At 35.8% G+C, this 16,353-nt stretch overlaps 1 protein-coding gene and 1 long non-coding RNA gene across 5 annotated transcripts; both read right to left on the minus strand.

The window, feature by feature from the left end:
- Positions 1-6,040: 6,040 nt before the first annotated feature.
- Positions 6,041-6,960, minus strand: LOC139190178 (uncharacterized). Its single transcript, XR_011574233.1, has 4 exons — positions 6,823-6,960; positions 6,500-6,612; positions 6,311-6,396; positions 6,041-6,178 (listed from the first exon to the last, which is right to left on the minus strand). It is a non-coding gene; the product is annotated as an uncharacterized lncRNA (long non-coding RNA).
- Positions 6,961-8,090: 1,130 nt separating this feature from the next.
- Positions 8,091-16,107, minus strand: LOC103450993 (uncharacterized). 4 transcript variants are annotated; one of them, XM_008390412.4, is made up of 19 exons: positions 15,907-16,107; positions 14,676-14,785; positions 14,286-14,441; positions 13,753-13,818; positions 13,542-13,631; positions 12,622-12,921; positions 12,335-12,432; positions 12,036-12,071; positions 11,785-11,905; positions 11,450-11,686; positions 11,180-11,275; positions 10,981-11,046; positions 10,828-10,866; positions 10,617-10,751; positions 10,042-10,403; positions 9,702-9,795; positions 9,394-9,585; positions 9,026-9,144; positions 8,091-8,601 (listed from the first exon to the last, which is right to left on the minus strand). In XM_008390412.4, exons 2-18 carry the CDS (start codon positions 14,772-14,774, stop codon positions 9,046-9,048), a joined length of 2,286 nt encoding a protein of 761 aa, XP_008388634.2. In that variant the 5' UTR covers positions 14,775-14,785; positions 15,907-16,107; the 3' UTR covers positions 8,091-8,601; positions 9,026-9,045. The 4 variants fall into 4 exon arrangements, with proteins under 4 accessions (XP_008388634.2, XP_070666153.1, XP_008388635.2 ...); XM_070810052.1 differs by having other exon boundaries at positions 8,091-8,493; positions 15,912-16,100; XM_008390413.4 differs by having other exon boundaries at positions 15,912-16,100.
- Between the last annotated feature and the right edge of the window lie 246 nt (positions 16,108-16,353).

Below are 16,353 nucleotides of genomic sequence, written 5' to 3' on the forward strand. Positions count from 1 at the left end.
AGCAGAAATAAAAATAACCTTTCATAGGTAATCAAATACGAAATTATTACTGCAAAATTGTTACAAAAAAACAAAATGATTACCGAAAAATTTGACTTTTGAGTGTCACCCACTTTTATCTAGAACTTTTATTGTGTGACAGAATATGAGGGTGAGAGCCGTGAGATATCGCATTCACATATTATAATACAGATTGCATAAATATATAGATATTTTATTTATCACAAACGTTACGCGCCTCTAATATTTTTTTAAAATGTGTTTGATAATGTATAAACAAAAATTGTGTTAACTTTTAGTTACAGGGCACATGTCACATTTTTTTCAAGTTGTCATGACCAAATAATGATGATATGTTTTGATACATTTATCTAAAACAAAAGATTAACAATATCTACGTACTAAAACATAAAGCTTACTTGTAACGTGATGTTGTCATTACCAAATAATAGTATCTTTAATCAGGAATGCTAATTTTCAAACACGATGAATTTTATTCTTACCTTTTACCCACAACATCTTCCTTATCGTTTTTGTGTGTTCTCATCTTTTGCTTTTACTATCTAATCCCAGTAAGATTAATCTTGGTGTATCAACACGATTTGTGGCCATTAAAACCTATATAAGGTGCATTTGAAGAGGGTGGCTGTCAATTAAACGAAAAAATTAAAGAGTCATACATGATTAGTTGAATTGCACAAACAACAGCAAATGTCGATAATTCTCTTAAAATTGAAAACTCAAATATGCTTAAAATAAAACAAAATGACATCACAGGCCATAAGAAGCCAATTTAGGGCTTGTTAATAATTCTCTTATAAGTGTGTCACTACTACAAAACCATTTAATAATGTCGCTATTATAACCGACAAAAAACAACTATTACTGTCGGATATTAAGCAAAATCCGACATAAAATGAGTGCAGTGGCGGATATATACTAAGTGACATAATTGCTAATTTTCTGACAAAAAGTACACTAAAACCGACAGAACTTTTATGTTGATAATTCTCTTAAAATTCTCTTAAAATAAATCAATAATTCTCTTATAAGTGTGTGTAAATGACTTTTTCGACAAAGCTCCGCAGAGTTGAAGATAGAGCAAACCTACATTTAATTAGACAAACTAGTCTTGATGCACTCGCTCTTGTAAATAAAGTAGCAAAAGCCATAGTGAAAAGAAAGCAAGGATAGGGAGAAGGAGACCCAGAGACCACCGGAGTAATAAATCGGCCACGCTCCCCTTCGCAGCGGCCTCCTCAGAATCCACTAAGCTTGGTATATTTCGTAAATTAAAGAGAATTCGTGGGTTCTTCTGCAAAAGGTCCGGCCACCGGAACCATTTATCCGGTGATCGGAATACCCCAGTCCCCAAGAGCACTGAACAGAAGGAAGAAGAGGAGTTATTGAATTTTTTTTTTCTTTTTCTTCGTCGTTTCTGCAGAAGATTCAAATGAACTATTTGGTCGCTTCGCTTATTTTATCTTCTTTTTTTTCCAATCCTGTTTTTACCTCTTAATTTGTTTATATATGGCTGGTTTTGTGGAAACTATCCGTGATAACAAAACAAAACATAAAACTGAAGTAAATGGAACAGTTGTATTGAGGAAAACGTGAGAGCGGTTGTGTGTTAGAGAGACGAAGGGCTGGTTTGGTTTTGCTGTGCTTTGAAAAAAAACTGTTGTGAGAATAAGCGACTGTGAAATAAATCAGCAGGGTGTTTGGTAAACTTTTTTGTAAAAATGCTTTTGGAAAGAAAAAAAAAAGCAGTTTGATAGTGGGTCTTTTCATTAAAAGAGCACTGTAGCTCCGTGTGCTTTGAAAAAAAAAACCTGTTTTCCAAATCTACAAATAGCAGCTTCAGCTTTTTCCTTTGATTTCAGCTTATTCTCACAGCAGCTTCCAAAATAAGCCATTTTTTTTCAGTTTACCAAACACCTAAAACCCTCACAGCTTTTTTTCATGAATGTTTTTTTTTTAAACACCTCACTCCCAAACCACCTCGAAGAGGAAGAAGAAAGGGGTCGTGGGTTTTTATCTTCTCTTTTCTTTTTCTTTTTCTTTTTGTTATTTTTTAATTTTTTTTTGGTTTAACATATTTTTCTTTTTTGTTTTTCACAAAAGTGTCTCTGCTATTTTGTTTCTATTATTTTCAGATGGTTGTGAATTTTTTTGTTTGAGGGGCTTTATAGTTCAATTTTTTTTTTTTTTTTTTGTGAAGCTTTAAGACATCAAATTCTCATTCTGACTTTCTAATATTAAAGATTGTTAATGAGCATAGAAGTATTAATCTTTCGCCTAATTGGATTATTGGTTCATGTGATAATATGATAGTTAGAAGATAGCTTCTGTTGTGAACAAAATAGGATTTAAGCTCTGGTGGTCAAATCTGTTAGGATTTATACCAAAAATTGAAAATTTTGTCAATTTTTTGTTAATATTAGCACATGAGCCGCACATATTAGGCTAAAACAGAACTCTTCATACACATATTAGGCTAAAACAAACATTTCTGTTAATAGTTAAGACGTGGGGCTGGTTCACGTGCTAATAATTAACATAAAGTTGACGGAATTTTCAATTTTGGGCTAAATCTTAACATAACTTAAATCCTAATTTTTTTTTTACTACATGAGCTATCTTCCAACTACCATATCACCACGAAGACTATTAATCCAATTAAGCCTTAATTTTTCATGAATTTATGATAGCCTTTTTAGTCAAAATGGTCAATTGGCATACCTCACTTTGATATTTAAAATCGATATAAGTGATCCCTAGATTATCAACATCAATAATTTTGATCATGCTATAAAAAAATCTTCATATAAATATGCATTATTACACCAATAGATTGGAACCATTACGTGGTAGTTTAGCTATCACACCAAAAAAATTATGTCCTCCTATCCTCGTAACATGTCACTTTGCCATAGCACTTTTTTAGTGGTGTTCGAGTCTACCTTATTATACATTTTCTCAATGATAATAGTCATCTTGCACTTCTTTATGATTAAAATGAACCAGAACAATATCGAATAACAATTTTAGAGTGGTTATCAAAATATGAGAAAAAGAGTACATAATTGTTAATAACAATTCCTTTTTGAACTTTCAAGAATAAATTTGGTCAAATATAAAGATTTCCTTCCTTTTTTTTACCTCTAAAATGTTATTTGGATGTGAGTATTCCTCGATAAAAATTTAGAGAATGTTTAAATAGAATGCGTTCATCGTCATTATGATGTTTCCGTTAAATAATACAATCTCATACGTAAATTTTTCTCAAAATAATATTGTATTATTTGACCAGAACATTACATAACGATAAATCCGATTTATGCATATAGTTTCACAATTATGAGTGTCCCAATCCAATCACTCTTTCCTGAAGTAGACGGATCAAAGAAAAGCGTAAGGTGTTTTCGTCCACTACCACTATTACCCTCTTAAGACAATTCCTGCACGATTTGTGACCAAGCTTTAGAGCCAAACCCCTAATCAATGAGAAAATGACCATAGGCCAGACCTAATGGGACCACTTCCAACTTTCCAAGGGAGGCAGTTCGGTGTCATTCTCATTCATTTTTGTGCGGTCACGGTTAAATCACGTCAACATTTTATATTAATTTTTTTATAAAGATAATAAGATAAAAAACAATAAGAATATAAAATATTGACGTAGCTTAACCGTAAACACACAAATAGGAGATAATGAAAATAACACCCAAACAGGAGTTGGGACAATCTGCTTCCCTTTCCAAGTCCCAACATCACCGGCCAGGAATCGACACGAGTTGGGACGGGAGTACATGAGAACTTTCGGTCTTTTTGGCAAACAATTACGTTGTCCAGCAACAAAACAGAGGTTATTATTATTTTTTTTTTAAGGAACAACCGGTGACTTGTCACTGTTATCCATCATTTTTGGGAGCCGGAAATACTCATAGAGGCATTTCAGCATTTCTTCGCCACAAGTCTAGCTTTCACGCCAGCATCGAGTTCTGAACCCGAGATTTGCAGTTTTTAATTTGAAGAAAGTCTTGTAATCCGGTCTTTACCGTTGGGTCACCAGCTCATGGATACAAAACAGAGGTTAATTGAATACTACAATCTTGAGATATTTTTCTTCAATTGTAAATAAAAGGTATTTGGTTCGAATATCGTGGATGACGGATGCCAATTTATTCCTCTAAACGAGAATGCAAATCTACAAATCTTTCATCATCATGCGCCTAAATTAATCCGGCCGTTCAGAAGTTCGAAGAAACTTGCTGTTAATTTCTCATCCAACGTCGAAAACACTATCTACCGCCATGCAGACGACCAATTGACAAATCAGCAGCGTCCAGCAAAGCTTCCACATAAGCAACAAGGCACCTGCCCAACAAGGACCAGGCTAACCAGAGCCTTCTCGGCAAGTTTCGGGAGATGCCTCTCTAATGGATTCGGTAATCAATTGATTTTTCGAACTTTACGAGTGTATTTCTGATTACCACGAGGAACCCTAGAAGAATCAATGTTTTTCATTATCTTAAACATGATCATTTGTAAGTGAATGATCTTAGAATTGAAAATCGGGAATAACGAGTTTGCAACCAATTTTATTTCATATTCCGTTAATGTAAATATATCGTTTGATAAAAAACAAAAACGATAATCACCTGCACGTATCAATCACACAAAAAGCTTTGAACTCCGTATCGGTAGTTGACAGTCAAAAATTAAGATGAGCGTGTGAAATGTAAAAATAAGTGTATTGATAGTACCCTGGTTTTTTTTTATTTTTTTTTTTGCGGACGTACTAATAAATGTATTATGGACACCTTGCCAATAACTACTATCTAATGCTTAATAACGAGAAACTTTTTGAAGTACCTGGTATTCAAGTCAGTATTTAAGTGTCATAAAACAAATGAAATATCAGCTTGAATATCGGATACTCAGCAAAAATCCCTCCCCAGTAACAGTTAAAGTAAGTGTAATATCATGTAAGTAGAATGTCAATGTGATAGTATCGCAAAACAATCATACAGTATCATGTAGACAAGTTAAAACATATAATAATGCGTGTTAAACTTGAGATACGGGTTATCTTGATGACTCGGTTGCATCAAGTCCATATTTTCGGTCTCACACACGAAAGGATAGCTTGGTCCTGCAGATTCCATATGCCAAAATCCCATCGAAAATTTCTCAAATGATCTTCAATTCTGGGTCTGGTTTTTCACACAGAAGGAATCAAATATGCTATTTCATTATAACGAAACCTAATACGACCTATCTTGTTAGCCAAGCAAATTATGATATCCGACGGAAAACATTACGAGAATCATAAATTTCCTTGGGTTTCTTCTCCAAGTCTCAGACCCCCAATTTCAAGTTTTCTTGCAACACAAGTTTCATTCAATGAACAAAAGACAATAGGAAGAGAAACATGGTAAGGTCCAACAAACTTGGGAACATGAACCAAAACTGAAAATAAAGCCCAGATAACAAGGAACACTAGCTGTCAGCTCGAAGGACTCGCGAACGCCATAGCCGCCATCACCAAAGTCCAAGCAAAGAGCGTATACCAGCAGCAGGAATCCACAAGAAAAAGAGGGCAAACAAAACAACCAACGCAACACCTCCTGCAAAAGCTTCAAATCAACCAAAACAAAGCCCTAAAATTGCAAAAAAGAGGAAAACCAAAATCCTCCAAAGAGATTGACGGGCCACTTCAGGAGAAACTGGTGGGAATAACCAAACTACGACTAATAGAACCAACAGAGACAAACACATGGAAGGAGGCGGCGCAAGCACCTTAGCTGAAACTCTACACACCTTCCGACATGGATTGATGTTGGAGTGATCATTCAAGAAAACCAAATTTTCAAGGCTCAAATGTTGGAACTTCATGTATAGCGGAATATGTCATCCGATGCACTATTCTCTCAAAAACATTCCTATAAGGATCATCCTCCCGCTTCTTAATTAAGTATGCTAAACTGTTTTCAAGGTCGGATTGTATCTGCAAGTACAATTCTTTCGCCTTTTCTTTGTCCTTGATAAGGATCTCCTTCTTTCTTTTGGTTTCTATGGGCATCCCAAACAAATAGTAATACAGTCCCGGTAAATTTGGCAAAACCACTGGATTAAAGACTTCTTCTTTCTCAACTCCCCACTCGACTCATCCCTACAAAACCAGACAACAATTTATTCATGTTTTATTTTTATCAAAAGAAGAAAATTCAGTCTAACAACTATCGACAATTAAGATCAGATCGAGCGAGGGGAACACAGAAACAATAACATGGAGAGTAATTACCTTATTCTTACAGTACCGCGACTCGAGTCTTTGAGATGGTCACTCAGCTTAGGGATCTTCATTAGGGCATTCCTGTCAAGAACCAACTGCTAGATATCCAATTAAGAAAAAAATCCAAGTATATATCTAATCACTACAAGAAATACCTTCACTAGCTTAGCTACTAAGAACAAACTAACGCGAGCTTACTTGTAGTAGATCATCTTCTCCCACGGCCGCAAATGGTACAATTGTGGCTCCAAAACCTGCAGCCATTCTCATGAATTCCGGTCCGTCAGCCAGAATAACTTGTATTCTTCACCCTGCCAATCGATACAAACACCATATATGGGAAGCCGAAACTATAACAGATAGATAAAAATACCAGCCAAAATGAAGTGTTTTTGTAAATTCCATTGCATACACATTTAAAACATGCATAATGCAGGATCTAAAACTATGCTTCTTAAGCCAGCTACTGAAATTAAATTGGTTTAAGATGAAAGTGCAAGGAAGGAAGGAACTTGGAACACCTTGTTATGGACAGCTTCACGTTCGCCGCCAGGATAGAGCAGAACATGTGATTTTGTTGCAAACAATTTGAACAGATTTTTTGCCGTGACAGGTACTGCACCCAATAGTTTGATCACGTCAAATATGGGCGAGCTCGCATGCTTGCCCCAAAACAGTTCTGGATGTGCTGCTCCACGACCCATTGTATTCTTCTCTCTTTAAAGTTCAAGTGAAGAAATTGGTTCCAATCCCAGGGACACTTCTATGTTGGGTCCAATTTTAAATCTCAACATGTTAACTGTGAAGCAAATGGGATTGCACATAGGCTTGCAAGGTATGGTCTTTTAGTGGAACAAGATTTGATTTGGTTTGAGAAACTTCCAGATGTAATTGCTGTCTTGTTACTAAATGATAGAATTTAATTGTAATGGATGCAAGAACACTTTTTTTCTTTCGACCTGCTTGAAATCTCAAACAAAGTTTAATCAAGCCCAAATATAGGAAAGGATGAAATTGAAGGGAAAAAATATATATATCTTATGTATTTAGTAAGTTTATTAATTTCGTTTACTGACCAGAGGTTTTTTTTTTTTTTTTTTTGAACAATCGATACAATCTATACTAATGTGGAAATGAGTGGACTTAGCCTCACAATGGGCTAACAATAATGTAGTTTATATTCGCATTTGGCAAGAATAGAACCTAAGATCTTTTGCTTACAAGTAAAGAAAAATACCACTAAACCGTAGTACTAAATGGTTATACGGACCCGTGTTAAGACTGAAAGATTTTTTATGTGGTCAAGCTTAGAGCCAAACCCTAATGGGACCACTCTTAAGACAATGCCTGCAAGCAACAAGCACCATAAGCAAGCACGACCACAAAATTTGCTTCTGCTTCTGGTCCTGGTCCTGGTACAGCTCACTCATTCAAAAGTCGAGCAATCGACACCGGTTCGGAACATAAAGCGCGTGCCGGGTACACTATGGGAACTTTTGGTCTCTTGCCGGACGTTTGCATTGTCTCATGAACAAAACAGGCAAGTCCTGAACCGGAAATAGTTACACAGAGAATGTAAACATAAAATTACAGTAGAGTAATCTAAGAAGCGGGATGTTCTTACACAAACGACATCGAAATCAACCCGGATGCCAATGGCAACCAAAACAAAAGTGAAGCATTACAATAACGAAAGTACAGCCCCAACTCGTACAAAATTATATATACAAGGTAAACAAAGTAAACAAGAAAAACTACCAGTCAATACAACAATTTCTAACCCGTAGAATGCAAAATCGGGATTTCATTTATTGTAAAATCTTTCAGAAGATAAAAAACTACACGAAGGAGCAGAACGAGGTTAATGGAAAAGAAATCTGGAAATGAAGCAGAATGATACTGTCTTATTCTGTGAAACAAATTATAAAAATTCCTTTCACAATAGAATGTTCTATGGCTAGGTATCGTACCCGACAATATAAATCTACAAACCTTCCATCACCATGTGCCTAATCCGGCTCTTCAGAAGTTCGAGGAAACTTCGTGTTGATTTATCATCCAGTCGAAAACTCTATGTACTGTCACACGCAGACAACCAATTGACAAATCTGCAGCGTCCGCATCAGCAACAAAGATCATGATGCTCCTTTGCCCAACAAGGACTAGGCTAACCAGAGCCTTCTCGGGAAGATCTGGGGAATGCCACTGGATTCAGCAATCAATTGGTTTTCAAACTTTACAAGTGCCACGAGCAACCCCAGAATAATCAATGTTTCTCATTATCTTAAACACAATATCACCTGCAAGTGTTAATGACAAACCTTTGAGGTACAGCCCCGTCTCGGTAATTAAGCGGCACAACATTTTTAGGCCAACATCAGTTTTTAAGGAAGAGAAAAGGAGCCATGTTCTAAGACATGTCAATATTGGTTTTTTCAGGAAGATAGAAATGTGCATTAAATTTTGCAGGCATAATAATAAATGTCTGTTAGTAGCTACTGTCATTCTCGCCATCTATAGAAACATATATATATATATATATATATATATATATATATATATATATTTATACACGTATCCTATATATATTTTTTATCCTTGTAGATCACTATATACTGCTTAATAACAGTTACCATAAGTGGAAAAGGCATTTTTTACTACAAATTTACAAACGATCTGAATGCATCAAAAACTTGCATATTAGCGAAAGCAAAGGCACCTCACCTCTGGAATCTAGCACAGAATCACCTGCCCTGAATCACCCTGTAATTGAGAATCAGATCCTCAGATTTCTTCCATATATAAGCCCGCACCGTGGCTAAGCTCATGTCTGAGGACAAGACCTGCGCATAACAAAAGGATAGGTAATAACCAATAGCAGTCACAGAACTAGTAAATTGCATATAAGTTCAACCAAGAATACATTTAGCTGCTAATCCCAAAAACAGAAAAAAGCATTTACCACTGTCTTAAACTTTTAGCAGTTATAGTTTTGTTAAATTTTTAATTGCCACAAAAGAATCCTACTAAACAGTTTATTTGCTAATTACTATGCAAGTGATTACGTCCATCCAAGATGTTTGTCCACTTGCCTGATTGTTACACAATATCTCTATAGAAGGCTTAAGCTTTTGCCATTGCTTCAATCCAGATCGGAAGGATCCATCTCCTACCGATGAAAGCTGCACTGGCCCTCCAGCAAGACCAGGAGCAAATGTTGCATCAGGATTGGCACTATCCAATGGTTTGTCAAGGACCATCTTCTCAACAACATAATTAACTACCTGCATAAAATTTCCCGTTAGTAAAGTATAATAAATAGGATGCGCGCACACATACAATAATGAGTACTTGAAGAACTTCCATCCATTCATGAGCTAACATGAAATGCAGAATTTACTTTATGGATTCGTAAAATACGAGGGGCGCTTAGTTTCCCTTGTGTGAGGATCTGGACAGTTGAACCTTCACATGGATGTAGATAAAAACTGCACCTGAAAAAAATTAACAAAAGAATATTTCTTTTATAAGATAATACAAAAGGACAAATATTTCAAACATAATGCCTTCAATAGCAAATTTCGGTAATTGTTTAAAATTCAACATGCACAATTTTAGTTGCAAATTTCAGGCAAGTAATTCTTTTTTAACACAAGCACCATAGTCTACTGAAAACCGAGAAGAGAATTTATTATTCTCGGGCACAAAGTAAAAACTTTCTACTAAAGCAAGGAAGTTACTTGGTATTTTCTCTAGGGGGTAGGCGATTATTCAACACGCAATCGAGACACCACCAGGGAAAGTCCTTCTCATCTTCAGTACCATCTAAGTCAGTGATTTTCTTCCTCCATGGTCCCCCCTGAGAGCCCTCAGTAATAATAGAAGGAGGGGAAGTTGTAGAAAATTCGAAGGGAGGATAGACCATTGAATCATTTTCATTATTACTATCCACCTCAATTCTTGAATGGGTAATACTTCTAGTAGTAATATCCTTTCCGGATGACACATCCCCATTAGCTGATGCTTGTGATCCAAATCTTTGCTTTCTTTTCCCCAACCAATGAGCCAAGAGCCCTTTAAGGGTTTCTCGTGCTAGATTAACCTGAAGAATTACAAAAAATCATTTCTAACAGATATATTTATTTTCTCAAACAATTTTGTCACGGGGGTAAAAAGAGATAAATCGGCTGACTTGGCATAACTAATAAATGGTTAAATGTCACAGTTAAGGAAAAAAAAAAAAAAAAACAGAAACCATAGAACCCACAAAAAAGGGGGCGAAAAAACATAGAATGACAGTCAAGGTTATATCTACCTTGTCATCTTCAGGCTTCCCCACAATGTTCAGGTCTGCTGAATACATCTCTGCCGAAAAGCATTGTGGGGTATCTAAATGTACGGATAAACTTCCAAGTCTGGTATCCACAGTGAACCATGCAGGAATGCTCACCTGAAGCAATAAAGAAAACACTATAAAAATCCATCAATGCTGTCAAGCTGAAATCATTGTAGACTAGGAAGCATACCATCTCAAAAAGCTCTTCCTTTTTCTCCTCAAATTTGACCTGTATGGTACACAATATAAGTATTGTTATAATGTTCCTCATTATGGCATTCGCCTCTAACACTATTATATAAATCTAGTTAGATAATAGAGTATAGGAAAAAAAGACTATAACCTTTCCATAATCCTCAATGACAACACCCCTCGTAATCTCCCACAACTTCACTGAATCAGCAGTGTCCTATCAAGGTCACATTGGTTCAAAATATTTAATTAAGCAATGACATACAGTTTGACAACAAAACTAGATAGTCAAAATAAACTTTAAACAGGAGCATCATCATAATAACATATGAGAAAATCAACATGATTACCCTTGTCAAGACATGCCTTCTATTGTTTAATATTTCATGTTGCACTATTCCAGGAATTCCAGGAATCGTAAAAATAGGTTCTTTATTAACAGGGACCTGGAAAACATCCACAATAACATTAATCCCCAAAACTCAAATGTCTGATGACGTGACAAATATCAAATAAGACTGCGAAGAAAAAGGTGAATAGCTACCATGATAACTAGAGCATGGTACATGCACATGCAACAAGACATAAATTTTGAATATAAAGAACAAAGTAATACTTACTAGGGTTGATCCTTCTAATGACACCCTTGCTCTTGAAAAGGACAAATTTCCAGCCAAGAATGCACCACCTCTTTGAATTATCTTCTGGGGATTACTCCCTTCAGCAGGCCATCTATGAACTGAAGAATCTGTTGTTGCAACCCATATACTATCATCTTGTAAAGCTAACTGCAGAATGGGATGTTCCCCTGTGGAAAGCAAGAGACTCTCTCTTGTGGCCAAGTCTGTCAAGTATAACTGAGGGTATAAACAGAATTGAGTATTAAAAAAATGAGCAGAAAAACTAAACATCCAATGAGTTCTGAGAAGAGAATTTACAAGAGAACTGTACTCACAGAAAGATCTCTCCCACCACTATATACATGACTAAATGTTGGGGTACTGGCAAGTGCCCAAACAGAATCTGTATGCACAGCATAAGAATGCACACAGCGCTGCTGACCAAGATCCCATAGCCTGCAAAACAGAAAGAATTTGGTGAACCATGTTCTTAATAAAATACCAACTTCCTATCACAAAAACAATCATATCTTTCAACTTGCACCTAATGCTAATTGTTTCCATTGGAAGAGATGTGGGTACCAACCTGATCATTGAATCAGAAGATCCTGATAAGCAAAATCTGTAAAAATGAAATTAAAAGAAAGAACACACTGTTAATGATTGTAACCAAAACAAATTGTATGAATATAGCACAGAGAACTACCCAATTAGATGAATAAATAATTCATTATCAAATCAAGGTTGTGACTTGCTTGTTCAATACATTTGCTGTATCATCTATAAAACATATTACAAACTGAACTATCAAGACCAAAAAGTTTAACAGAAATCATTTTTGAAGTGCTCAACCAAGACAGCGTATGAAAAACTTATCCAGCCAACCTTCCAGTAGAATCAATCAGCAGAGCCCTGATATTATCTGTATGCCCTCTTAGTTTCATTTTCTTTGAACCTGTTCTTGGATCCCAAACACGAACAACCTAAACGGCATCAGGATATAATTAATAGTTATTAACACTTTCTGGTAAACCTCACACACTAACTAAAAGACAAAAGAAAAATATTCAACCAAAAGTTGGTACACTTCTGCAGTTTATAAGAAAGTTTCATGTCTTCGAGATAAAAATAATAAAATTAGGACACAGCCAACCCTAGACAACAAAATATACCTTCTCTGTTCCACCAGAGACCAGAAGCGATCCACTATCATTCATTGCCAATGCATAAACTGATTCCTTATGACCTTTAGCAGAGATTGGAACATATCCATGTGGCTGAGTTGTGTGCATAGAAATGCAGTTGCTAGAGCTGATAGTACGTAAACTTGTAATTGCATTTCCAGAACCATTGACAGCATTTGAACTATCATCTTCCATTGATTCACCTGACTTTGCAACTGGAGTAAGAGCTGCTTCAAGATCCCATACAAAAACCTCCCCTCCAAGTCCACCAGAGGCAACAATATTGCTCTAAAATGCATGACACTACAAAAGGATCAGAAACTTTCTTTTTCGATATCATATTCAAGATAAAACTATACAAATACATATGGAAAAGATGTCCGTCCATATTAAGTGCATAAACTATTAAAATACAGCAGAAACATTACAATTAGAACATAAGTCCCAAACAATCATGATTAATCAAAAGAAAGAGAATGTCCATAAAATGCCTATGAGATGCAGCCCACAAAAATGTCAAGTACTGTTTCCTTCCAAAGACATCTACCTCACCCCTCTTATCTTTAGTTTCTTTTCATCCAAACAAGCCAAATGAGTGCAAAGACTAATCACCAAAGGGTGATCATCTGTTCATTAGCAGAATCCCCAAAAGAGTCCTCCACAGACACAGAAAATCACTATCTGGGCAGCATTACCCACCACTCCAAACACTTGTAGGAACTTATTCAAGATTTGAGAAGTTCAAATGAATGCAGAAAGATGCAATCTAAACTATCAGCATATTCAGGTCTTCCATAAGATATGCAACGATGCCACCAAGCAGAACTCAAACTATCAGCATATAGAATGAGTGCAATGACAAGACCTATGCATTCATAAGGCAGATGAAAATTTGATGAGAAAATTACATTTTTCTCTGCGGAAGCAAGGCATGTGACATAGTCAGAATGCTGACGAAGAGTTTTGGTACAAGCTCCGTCTGACATGCAATTCCACATCTGACGTATCCATATGACAGTTGAAATATATAAAAAAATACAAATGAATCAGTTACAGCCATAAAGAAAACACAAGTTACAAAACCAAAACAAAGCAAAACAAAGATCTAGGCCAATGAACCTTAATGGTGGTATCTGAAGAACAAGAAACAAGCGTATTATAACCTGCAAGAACAGCATCATTAACCTGCACAACAGAAGTACTCTCATTTTAACTTATGCATGCAGTACAGGAAAAAAAAAAGTAAATATCACTTTTTCTTAAAAGTAATACAACGACTGTATTAAAAGGTGCATGTCTGGAGCTACGAACAATACAATGTTGATTCAAAAAACAGTCTAATATTGTGCACAACACAAGAAAGTTTGTGCGCACAACATTCTTCCATTTTGTTTTCCCTTTTAACAATTTGTATGCTGATTGATCTAGTTTAAACATCCTACATGGAAAAGATTCCAATATAAACCGACTCCCCAACCCTGCCTTATATTAAGACAAGAAGAACAAAATCCACTCAAAATTGAAGAGTAAGTAATTCTCATCAATTTCCATGAGAGAAGAACTCTCAAAATTTAAACATCTACAGAGCTTAAATGGCACGTTTTGTTTTAAATAAACAAAACTAGGTTTAAACATAGGAAGAAAATGGTTACCCAATCCACATGAGACTCAAAGGTTGCTGAACACGTAGCAGCATCTTCGGCCAGCGTCCATCTTTTTAGTGTGCCATCACGGCTTCCAGTAAACAGGTAATCACACCCAGACACTGATCCCTTAAGTACAGACAAAGAATTTATGCCGGCACAATGCTGCAGAGAGAAACAATCCAAACGTGGTTAAGCATCTATAATTTAACACTAACAAAATGTTTGATGCAAAATGCTTATGTAGGCAGATTAAACAAAAGTTACTATACGTGTTGTGCCTTTTAAGTCTAAAAGTGAGACATATACTTTAAAATATAAAAGATTTTGTAACCAATAAAAACTTAAATACAGAACTTAAAACAGAAATCAGGAAAAAAAAATACAGAATCAATTCACCTTCGTGTCGTTGGCATCACTCAACACATATGTTAATCTCTTCTCTTTACGAGGGCGAGTGGAATTGTTTGTGTTCCCTGAACTACCCACTCGGTGCATCGCATAAACAACTACAAAGAGAAGCATTAAAATTTAATAATCAAAGATTAACAAATAAATGTAAACAATGAATTCCTATTCCTAAAAAGTGACCCTAATTTTAGAATATATTTGGTCCTAGCAAGTTTGTCGAACAAAAGGCATTGTTGAAACTCCAAAGGTAAATATACCACAACGACGTCTTAGTTATCCACTTGAGTTTTTCAATACAACGAAGCATAACATAGGTGACATATCCAATACAGATGATGTAATAAATATGCTTTCTCGACATGTTAAGGAATATTCTATCACGTAATCAGTTCTCAACCTATGATGAATAATTTGATGAACTTATCAATACCTTATGCAACTGCAACTGCAATGAAAAGAAATGAATTAGACACTTAAGAGTTAACACGTATTAAAGTTGCTAATCTCCCAAAGAATGTAATTGGTATGTAGATTACGTTTGACATGTCAAATGTAATAAATTTGACAATCCAACCTCTTCCCACTTTCTCGTGTGATATTGCCGGGAATCATTTTACTGTTTAATGTTTATTTACCAACAAAAACATTAGCTCTTAAAAATAACAGATGAAATGGTGATACTTCTTAGCCCTATACAACACACAGCACCAAAAAACCGCAGAACCTCAAACTCCCCGACTGCCAAAACCCGCAGTTATATAATCGATGAAACACACTATAAAAAAAAAAAAAAAAAAAAAAAAAAAAAACCCCGAAAATAATTGCTGACCATCCAGAGCAATTGCAAAATGTTCTATTCAATAGTTTTCAATACCGCCATTTCAACTAACCCAATACAACTTCGATTAGTCTCAGAATTTCCATGGAATCCGTCAATTTATCCAAAAAATTCCCGACTATCACTCAATTTAAGCACCAATAATCAACTCAAAAAATTGACTAAAACAGATTAACCAGGTCACCAAGTCTACTATTAACCCGAACCTCCTCCAGATTAAGACCTCAAAAGCACAACCAGGATTAAAAAACACAAAAACCCACTAATCATATTCGTATCTACCATTCAGATGATCAACTAAGTTAATTACTATTCAAAATGCAGAGAAAACTAAAAATTAATACAAAAATTAGTGAAATTAACAGAGTGGAAAACCCTAACCTTACCAATCAGTGAAGAAATTGGAAGCTCCCTTTTTTTTGCTGCTCCTCGTCTTCTTCTTCCTTCTTCTTCTTCTTCTTCCACTGAGTTGCGATTTCAGAGAGCGGAAATTTTTGGGTGTGGGTTTCGATTTTATTGTGGGCGAGTCCTTTGACTCGGTTTTTTGGGGTTCTGATCGAGGTTAATTTCGTCTTTTTGCGTGAGTATATGAATTTATGAAGGGCGTGGACTTTATATACACTCGCGGGTGTGCGGCTGGATCGACACTCGCTTCGCTGGCAATTGGTTCGTACTGTGGGGCCAGACTGGGAAGAATACGGTTGAGTTACGAAACGGCCCCTGGGCCGATGTGGAAACGGGTTCGGACTCCGGTTATGGTAATGGGCTCGGACTCCATATATTTATGTAAAATTCCTTTTCTTCTCTTTTGATGAACATTTAAATTTC

This window comes from Malus domestica, chromosome 12 (assembly GCF_042453785.1).
Source record: "Malus domestica chromosome 12, GDT2T_hap1".
In the NCBI taxonomy this organism is placed as follows: domain Eukaryota; kingdom Viridiplantae; phylum Streptophyta; class Magnoliopsida; order Rosales; family Rosaceae; genus Malus; species Malus domestica.

Coding starts and splice junctions, on each gene's coding strand:
- LOC103450993 (XM_008390412.4), bottom strand. CDS start 14,774: ATGCACCGAGTGGGTAGTTCAGGGAACACAAACAATTCCACTCGCCCT. Junction 11,906..12,035: donor TCTTCTGATTCAATGATCAG/GTTGGTACCCAC, acceptor TCTGTTTTGCAG/GCTATGGGATCTTGGTCAGC. Junction 9,586..9,701: donor GTATTTTACGAATCCATAAA/GTAAATTCTGCA, acceptor AATTTTATGCAG/GTAGTTAATTATGTTGTTGA.